We start from the raw sequence: 10,338 nt of genomic DNA on the forward strand, positions 1-10,338 counted from the left end.
CCCTTTCCAAAGAAGTATTCAGGTATTTGTCTTCAATCTCATTAATTCTGTCTTCCATTGCATCAATTCTACTCCTTTGCCCTTTCAATGTGTTATCTGTTTCTGACAATTTAGTATTAATCTCCTGGATTTTTATCTGTAAATTTAGAATAATTTCTAATTTTTCATTGATATTGTCATTTTGTTCTTGTATTTTCTTCCAAAATTCTTCTAGGGTTTTTTTCTGTGTTTTCCTTGGTCTGTCTCTCAATCCTTTGCGATACCTAAATATAATTCTTTTGAATTCCTTATCAGGAAGTTTCAATGCTGTGTCTTCCTCAGGCATGTGTTTTGGGTCTGTATCCTGGTCCTTTGTTTCTCCTGCTTTATCTTCTTTGTGGGGACTGTGGTGTTCTCTTGTCTCTGAGGCATTGTGACATTTTTGTGTTATATACTCCTTGGAAGGAAGATGGGGCAATCTACTTCTGTAGTGATACTGCCTCAGAAACCCAAGGAGGGATCGCTATGAGTCAGGTCCAACTCGATGGCAAAGAACAACAACAACATGTTGGAGTGACTTGACCACAGTTTTCATTTTCTTTGTTTTGTTTGTATGTTATTTATACAGGCAAGGTATAGTGCTGTGATCCTCTATTCACTAGTTGACAGTACTTATACACTCACCACCTGTCTCCTTTCCTTTGTCAGCCTCTCATATGTCCTTGCCAACCCTGGCAAACAGAGCCTGTTCTTAGGTTCCTGGAATCTGAATGAGAATGCTTTCACTTTAAAATTCAAAATGGTTGCTGCTTGTAAACATTCAACATGGCTGCATCCTCCGGACAGCAGAAAGTCCACAGCTCAGGTTGTCTCCCTCCTTGCTGTTTCCCTTCCTAGTCATAGGCCACCAGAACAGTTGTCCCTTCAGCCCTGGGTGACTGGGACTGATCTTTAGGTCAATTCTCAGGTCCCAACACCACTTGGAAATATTCAGGCTGTTGGTCTAGTCAGAGTAGCTGACAGTTTGCACCTCCAGATCATCTCTGTACTCACTGTTTTCATTCAGGTTTTTTCCACTAGTTGGTGCCTAATCCACTTCTGTATAGTTCCTTTCAAAGCTCATGGTTCCAGGATTATTTTCTGTGTCTCTGTCAATTGTTTTTTCTTTTCTTTGTTGAAGAGGGTCTGTGTCACTTGTCTGCCTATTCCTCCATCTTACTGGAAGTGATTATGGAGTTCATTAAGGAAGTTGTTCTTGTTGTTGTTGCTGTTGTTGTTATGTCCTGTCAAGTCAGACCCGACTCATAGCATCCCTTCCTTGGGTTTCTGAGGCAGTATCTCTCTGTGATTCTATGTCTTATACCTTTTTTGTGATAATTTTGTGGATGGTAGGGCATAAATCTACCTCAGGGAATAAAATTGCCTAGTTTTTGACAGCCAAGGACTGAAATTCCACTCCATAATGCCACTCGATGAAGCAAAGTGTCCACTCTAAATAATGAGTTCAGAGTTTGAAATAAGAAAAATGAAGCATTCAAACTGTCTATAATATATTCAACATTCACCAAAGATTTGAAAGATGATTTTACTGAGAGGATTGTTAAATTTCAGCCTTAAGCTTTCTTCAGCCAGTGTTAGTCACCATTTTATTACTCCACCAGCACAGAGAGTTTTTTTCTCTTGTCTTTCATCAGGTCTTGACTATATTTCCCTCTTCCTTCTGTGGCTGGGGTCATTGTGTTGGTGGAGCCATTGGACATGTTTATATGGAGTAAGAAGGAGCCCTGGTGATGCAACCTGTTAAGTGCTTGGTTGCTAACTGAAAGACTGGCAGTTTGAGCCTACCCAGTAACTTCACAGGAGAAAGCCCTGGTGATCTGCTTTTATAAAGATTACAATTAAGAAAAGCCTATGAAGCAGTTCTACACTGTCACATGGGGTCATCATGAGTTGAAATTGACAATGGCACTTAACAATAGCAACAACATGTTGAATAAGACAGCTTTATAGTGATGGCTCAATATCTGCCCCATAATTAACCTGTCAGTGGGTTGCTCACAAAAGTGTTTCCTCAGAACCTCCTTGTATGAATCATAGTTTATGAACTGAAATTATCATTGCTTCTGCATGAGAATCATTGTGCATTAATTTTATTATCATACTGTGTTTATTGGGTGACTGTTTTCTGCATCTGTATCCCTAGATTGTTGTAACCAGGAAGTTTGAAGCACATTCATTGCTTCTCCAAAAACAAATATCTTCTTATTAGGAGAAAATCAGGATTAATTTTTAAAGTGCTCTAATATAACATAATATATGGAAAAAAAAAATCAGAGAATGCTAGATCCAGAAAAGGTCTTAAAGAGTATTATATAATGAGCATTTTCAAAACACAGAGAGAATGTGGAAATACTGAACTAGAATAACACAAATAGAACACAAATTCTGGAAATAAGCCTCTTTGGAATTTTTTTGGGAAGTCACAACCTTTCTAGCTTTTATAAACAAATATTAAGCTTAGTAGTCTCTCTTCAGTGGCGACTGAAGGAATATTATATTCACATTTTCTGATATTTTCAACTACAGTGCCAGAAATCCACACTGATAAAAAAGACAGGATAAACAAAAATGATCCACAGATACAGAGAGCAAAAGTCAAAAATAAACATAATGTAGTTGGATACCATTTCATATTTTTTTCCCATGTAAACTAGGTTGGACTGTTCTTGAAATGATCATATTAAGTAGCTTTTGAACATCTTATCTCACAGATCCCATCTTCTGCTCACAGGCAACAGGCAATTCTTGTTTGGTTTGTACTGGCTATTGCATTTTGCGATGCTTTTGTTAAAACCTCATGAAAGATCTTTTAGTTACTTATTTTTTCATGAATTTGAAGTCAAAAAAATTTATCTAGTTTTAGGAAATATTGACTCAGCTTTATTCTTTCCTAGGATCTTTTACTTTTTACAAATACATCACTTAGCAGATACAGATACCAAGTAATTTGATAATATACTTACTTTGGCTTATTGATTCTTATTAATATGTTCTATATTTCTAACAACACCTTTCAGACCTTCTATGACTATAAATCTGTCATGTGAAGTTTTAAGATTAAGAAGGAGGAAAATATTAAATAGTATTATTTGTCTTTTTAAGGATTTTTGCAAGGAATATGAGAATCAAGTGAGAAGTGGGAGACTTTACTGTACACGTGAGAGTGACCCAGTCCGTGGCCCTGATGGCAGGATGCATGGCAACAAATGTGCCCTGTGTGCAGAGTTTTTGTGAGTATAGATACAGTTTCTTTAGTGGAAATAGAGACTGATTGGAATTACAAGTGAAAATAATTTTGGGGGAAGTTTTGGTTGTTGAGAACCATTTGAAGAGTTTTATGCCCTCCACAAATCATAATATATTCAAGTAAATAGGCACTAATGTGTGTTTCTATTCCCAAATATACGTGTCTATAACCATGTACAAATAGATTTCACATTCCAGTTGGAACACTGGCTTACAAAACACTTCTTAAACATTTTACGACATGGCCTTTGTAAATCTCTTTATGAGTTAGCCATGATACAGGATGAGGATAAAAAGATACCATGAGAATTTTTGTTCTGTTTTCTTTAGTAATTAACCCAGTTATGATAGAGTTAATGGAACTTGCTGAAGAAATTCATGTTCATACATTTATGGAAAACCTAAGGCATTTGATATTGGGAAAAGGGCAAATGCATGTATACATATAATGGCCTTTATGAAGATGGTTTAAATAAGATCTTACCACATTTATTCTCTTTCATATCTTTGAACTTTATAAGCTCTTTTCTACATACTGCTCCCTCTGCCAGTTCTTCTCAGTATTGGCTGGTTAATCTTCTTGTAGATTTCATCTTACAGTCTTCTTTCATTGGGGGGTGTTGTTAGCTGTCATTGAGTTGAGGTTCTAACTCATAGTGACTCTACATACAACAGAATGAAGAATTGCCTACTCCTGTACCATCCTCACAATCTTTTCTATGTTTGAGTCCATTGTTGCAGGCACTGTGTCAATCCATTTCATTGAAGATCTTCGTCTTTCTCTCTGACCTTCTACTTTACTAAGCATTAAGTCCTTCTCCAGATATTGGTCCCTCTTGATGACACACCCAAAGTATATGAGATAATGTTTCACCATCTTCACTTCCAAGGAGCATTCTAGCTATAGTATATGGAATAGTCAATATTCTTTGCCAGTGCCATAATTCAAAGTCATCAATTTTTTTTTTCATTCTTCTTTATTCACTGTCCAGCTTTTATATGCATATGAAGTGATTAAAAATACCATGGCTTGAGTCAGGTGCACCTTATTCCTCAAAGTGATATCTTAGCTTTTCAACACTTTAGTCATTTGTAGAAATTTCTTCCTTGGACGAGACCTTCTAAAGTTCTCAATATCAATCCAATCTTTATACCTTTAACTTTCTTTCATAGAAATCATCATAGTTTTCAATTAATTAATTATTTCTGTAATTATGTGTTGTTTATTATTTTCCTTTACTAGGTTATAAGTTCCAAGAGGACAGGGTATATATTTGCATTGTGTAACCACTATGTGCCTAGGGCCCAGACCAATGCTTGGCCAAAAAAGAAAAGAAAAGAAAGAAAAAAGTCATAAGCTAACTGTTAAATGAATGAGTAAATGAGTGAATGTCTGAATAAAAATCCTTGTTCTGAGAAAACTAAATGCTAATAGCAGAATTAAGCCATGGACACACATATCTATATTCCAAGGCAGAATGGCAACAATTTTATAAGAAAAAAGAAATTCAGGTATGAAATAAAATAGAAGATGTAGAGTTTATTTCCATTTGGAGAGATTTGGGGGAAGGAGAAAAATATGAAAGATCATCACAGTGTAAGGAAATGATATACATGATATAAAAAATAAAGTAGGGGTCTTTGAGGAACTAGTAAAGTGTTTAATAAAAGTTGCATGAAAGGAAGTTGAAGGTGATTTGACATTGCTTTCCTAGAACAGGAAAGCTTAGCTGTTTTTCCTCTGCTCCTAAATGATTATAACATGAAGTTTTGAAGCATCTTTACTCATTTATTTATTTTTTTTCTCTCCCCAGCAAGCGACGTTTTTCAGAAGAAAAAAATAAAGCAGAAGAGAACTTGAGAAAGGCTAAAGAAAAAGCTAAGGTTAAAAGAGAAATTGAGGTGAGAATTAGTTTGATCAATCTTGTTAGGACTTCTGTGCATGCTTTGTCTCTGTACATGAGTACTTATAACTTTAGAATGCATTCAATCTTGCCAAAATGTTTACCACTATTAATGGGTTTTCTAGAAACTAATTTAAATACATTGTTTTCTGAGACTTTGAAGAATGATTATAGCATCACTGTTCCTAGTACTATTTGGAAATAATTATTCAAATTGCACATTAGGGGTTCCACACTACTAAACAAAGGTGATATCTCAAAACAATATTTGAATTCAAAGTACAATATGTACTCATTGCCACCTGTATAGTAGTTACTTTGGAGGTTTAATTGTAAAAGCAGTATCTGTGTAAAATTGTAGTATGTTGCCTTTAAAATCATGCTACATTCTGGTTTCTAAATATCTCTTAACTACTCATTTCAGTTTTCAGTACACATCTTACCTCACATTCTTAATAGTTATATGTTGTATTACTGCATTAGCATTCTACTTAGTCTTCATCTATATCAATTCTTAAGACTCAATTCATCTTCCCTATTGTTTTTATAAAGTAGGAGATATTTCCATGAGCCCATTGCATTATGAAATTCTTATGTTTGAAGATATCCTAGAGTATATTTGAATGATTTTACTCCATGGAAACTCTATTTATCTTCTTTCATCCAGGTGATTATCCACCCCTCCAAGATGTGTAACTCTTAGTTTTATAATTTAATCTACTTCATCAAGTCTTCTGCTTTTATTTGACTTTGTCTTATTGCCTAGACCTTGTTTTCAATTATTTTACATCCTCAACCATAGGTTGCAGCAACAACAACAACAAAAAAAAACACTGCCATCAAGTAAATTCCAACTCATAGTGACCCCCATTGGGTTTCTAAGGCGGTAAATCTTTATGGAAATAGATTGCCTCTTCTTCCTTCTGTGGAGCAGCTGGTGGGTTTTAAGCACTGACCTTCTGGTTAGTGACCAAATGTCTTACCCATTATGCCACCAGAGCTCCTTAGGTCCCCTAGTCCTTTTAACTTTACCTTTCAAGTGTCTCTCACTTCTTTTCTTTCTCATTTTTTAAATTTAATTATTTATTATATTTTAAAACATAACTAGTTTCTCTACAGTTTTTATTTACTCAAATCTTCCACATATATTACAGGGCAATGTCTCTAAAACAAAGATTTGCTTATATCCTTCTCTGCAGGAAATGTTTATTAATTTCCCATGGCCCAAGAATAAAATCCAAATTCCTTAAAATAAATAAATAAATAAGTAGAAAAAACCTTTGATACACTGGATTTGACTGATCTTCAAGATCTCCTTTTTGACCACTTCTTAAACCTTCCTCTCTGTCCACCTAATTCTGAAGCCACTAACTCATGGATAGATCAGAACATCTCAAGATAAGCATGGCATCTCAAAAAGTTCATTCATGTCTCTGTACCTGTCCATATCATAATTCTTCTTGGAGGACCTTTTTACACATTTTATATCTGGACCCATCTTCAAAGGTACAACTCAGGCATAGCTCTTTGAACTTTCGGTGAGTCAATCATTCCATTGCACTCATTCATTCTTAATTCAGACCTGTACCACATCCCTTAACTTCTTGCATTTCAATTTCTTGTCCTCTTCACTTGATTGGTAAAGGAGCCAAATTATATTTATATTTTTATTCTCTTAATATAGTACATTTATTGATTACTTAAATGCATCACAATTACAAGAAGAGAAATATCACGATTTTCTTGGATGATCCTAAGATCTAAAAGGTTTTCTTTAAAGTCCTTAATTCTTCTTTCTCAATTTCTTTAAGAAAGGGTATTAAAAAATTTTAAATACAGAGTAGAGAATTATACTTAAACTGCCTCATTTTCATTATTTAGAAACTCTGCCATGAATATCAAGATCAGGCAAAGAGTGGAATACTTTTCTGTACCAGAGAAAATGATCCTATTCGTGGTCCAGATGGGAAAATGCACGGCAATTTATGTTCCATGTGCCAAGACTTCTAGTGAGTATAGCAAGTCACAGAATTCTAGAACTTTAAAGGGATAAGGGCATTTTGATAAAACCTAATACAGCCAGCTTGTTTTATGGATGAGGAAGCTGCAGTCAAGAAAAAAAAAAAAAGGAAAAGAGTTGAGTAAGTTCTTAACAACACCTTAGTGAAAGAATTGGATGAAGTACCAAGAGTTAATTATTTCCTCTAAGATACCTGTTTTTTCACAGCACGCTTTCTCTAGGACTGGAACATGATTAGCCTTTAGAACAAACATGAGTTTTTGCAAATATGTGATGCTTCCTCACTGCTGAAACTTGATATGAGAACCTGTTTAAGGAATTTATAGGCATCTAATCTTCCATGGAGTTTAGGTCCCAAGGTTGTCAATTAACACAGAATCCAATTAGAGTCATAATTTTCCATGAAACTCTCATAAATCTCTTCAAAATTACAGGAAAAAAAATGTTCAGTAAATTAGAACTGACTATTTGTTTTCACAACTTAGAAGAACTCTCAATTTATTTGGTTTTTCAATTTGTGTTTAGAATCCATGGCTTATTGTTTTGTTTAACAACCACAAGGTTGAAAACATTTAGTTAACTGTGCATACAATGCAATCCTATTCTACAAAGTATTTGAACTAGCAACTAACAGTAATGATTGGTTTTTTCAGCACCAATTACATTTTGTCCTTTTAGCTAACGCAGGCATAAATAAGCAAATCATTTAAGTTAAATAAATAAAAACAAGGGGTGGAGTGTTTACTTTTCATTGATGGTGTCATGATGAAAGGGCAAAGTTACTCTTCCCTAAGAAGGGAAGGCCTAGTGGCAGCATGAGTGTTAAGTGTCGATCCCTCTTGTTTTCTCTCATTCAGCCAAGCAGAAGCTGAAGAAAGGAAAAAAGCAGAAGCAGAAGCAAGAAATAAACGAGACTCTGAAAAGGCACCTTCATATGCAGTGCGTGGAATCCATCCAATTAGCCTACTTGGCACTAAAATTTGAACAAACCTCAGAATGCCTAATGACTGGAACATTGTCCTGCAAAAATTCGAAGAAAATCTTAATTTTTCAATCTAGGGATGATGTCGAGATGAATGCCATGGGAGACTGGCTAGCTTTTGCTACTTCAGAACAAATACTATATAACAAAAGGATATTCATTTGGAATCTGAAAAATTAAGTTCTAGTTCCAGTTCCATCATTTACAGACTCTTCATTTGAGCTAGTTATTAAACTCTTCGCATTCTAGGTTTCTAATGAATTGGGTAAATAATCCTTGTCTTTCCTATGCCAAGGATTATTGGGAAGAACTAAGAGACAAATAAAGAGAATCCATGTTATAAACTGTAAAACATGATGCCAATATAAAATTTTACCACTACCCAGAATGGGGGAAATGTCTCCAAATACCCCAAGTAATGATAAACATAGACTCCTGTTACAATTCTGGAAGCCTGCCTAGATAAAAAGGTAAATTTCAGGACTCTGAAAGATTCATACCAGTTAAGGAAAGTATTCAAGGAGTCCTTACTGTACATTTATAATAAATAGTTGAGAAGTACCAGCATCACCACAGTATCCTGAGAAGCCTGGAATCAGGCCCAGCCCAAACTGGTTCTTTGAGTTCTCTGAAACAGAATGATATATACAGAGTATCCAATGCCCAGGGAGGACATTAGAGCAACAATATTCAGAATACCTAAAATTGCAGCATGATTACCTCAACGTTGCCCAGGTCACGTGAAACAGATTTGTGATGCTTTTACTTTAGGAAAGAACACCATAAATACTATCATCAACAAGGAGTAGCTATTAGATTTCATTAATCACTTTCCAGAGAAATTCTACATGTATGTTTCAAACAAATGCATATATTTTTTTTAAATTTCACATATAAATTGGATAAAAATACTTTGCATCCAAAACAAAAGCATGATTTTACTTCTTAAATATTACAATATTAATTTCTGTAGACTTTGATGTCTATGGACTCACTTACAGTTCAGATAATGAAAGTCTCCTAAATTTCTCTCTGGATTTTACCTTTCTGTTTTCTAACTATCATCCTGAATATAGCTATAATAATATTTTTTAAATATTAAAGCATAATACTACTCTACTTAAACTCTACAAAGATCATCAACTACAGGATGAATGTCAATCTCTTTCTCATCTTATTTGGCTCTTTATTTCCATTTAGAATTTTGTGTTCTCTATGTCTCTTGTTGTTTCCTACCTTTGTTACTCAGCTTAATTTATTTTGAAAATCTACTTTCCTTATTTCCAAATCTATTTCTCACCCAGGAAAGTCTTATTTATACTTATAATCTTACACAAATAATTCTTGCTCCCTAAAATCTTCCTTGGTTTCCACAATCAAGTATTGTCTTCTCAGTCTCTGAGTTCTCAGATTTTCTTGTATCTACATGTTTTTACCTATAATAATCTGTCTAGATTACAGTAGAGTTAGTTTCTTTACTCTCCTATTATATTGTGACATCTTATTTAGTCTTATATATTTTTATGGCTTCGTGAATGCTAAGTTTTGTTTGCTGAATTGAAGTTTACATGAGAGAGAAACACAACCAAAATCTTGGGATCCAGGAGGCTTAACATTAGTCTTGCCAATGATGTTGTTAGGTATCATCAAGTCAGTTCCAACTCATAGAACCCTATTTACAAAGAATGAAACATTGCTTGCTCCTGTGCCATCCTCACTATCATTGCTATGTTCAAGCCCATTGTTGCAGCCAATGTGTCAAATCATCTTGTTGAGGGTCTTCCTCTTTTTGCTGATCCTCTACTTTACCAAGAAGGGCATCCTTCTCCAGGGACAGGTTCATCATGATAACTTGTCCAAAAGACGTAAGACAAATTCTCACCATCCTCTCTTCTGAGAAGCATTCTGGCTATAACTCACTGCTGTCAAGTCAGATTTGACTCATAGCGACCCCTTCTTGGGTTTCTGAAACTATCACTATGGAAGTGGAATGTCCAATCTTCCTTCTGAGGAGTGGGTGGTGGGTTTGAACCACCAGATGTCTGATTATTAGTCAAATGCCTTAGGCACTATGCCACCAGAGTTCCATTCTGGCTAATAAGTCTTCCAAAACAGATGTATACATTCTTCTAGCAGCTCATGGAATA

General features: G+C 34.9%; 1 protein-coding gene across 1 annotated transcript in view; it reads left to right on the forward strand.

Moving 5' to 3' along the window:
- Positions 1–10,338, forward strand: part of SPINK5 (serine peptidase inhibitor Kazal type 5) — a 106,460-nt gene that overhangs the window by 43,104 nt on the left and 53,018 nt on the right. The window contains exons 9-12 of the mRNA XM_007943647.1: positions 3,142–3,269; positions 5,100–5,187; positions 7,071–7,198; positions 8,067–8,148. Coding sequence (XP_007941838.1) covers positions 3,142–3,269; positions 5,100–5,187; positions 7,071–7,198; positions 8,067–8,148 — 426 coding nt within the window. The remainder of the gene's footprint in view (positions 1–3,141; positions 3,270–5,099; positions 5,188–7,070; positions 7,199–8,066; positions 8,149–10,338) is intronic.

This window comes from Orycteropus afer, unplaced genomic scaffold (genome assembly GCF_000298275.1).
Source record: "Orycteropus afer afer isolate SDZICR_OR568_19922 unplaced genomic scaffold, OryAfe1.0 scaffold00110, whole genome shotgun sequence".
In the NCBI taxonomy this organism is placed as follows: Eukaryota; Metazoa; Chordata; class Mammalia; order Tubulidentata; family Orycteropodidae; genus Orycteropus; species Orycteropus afer.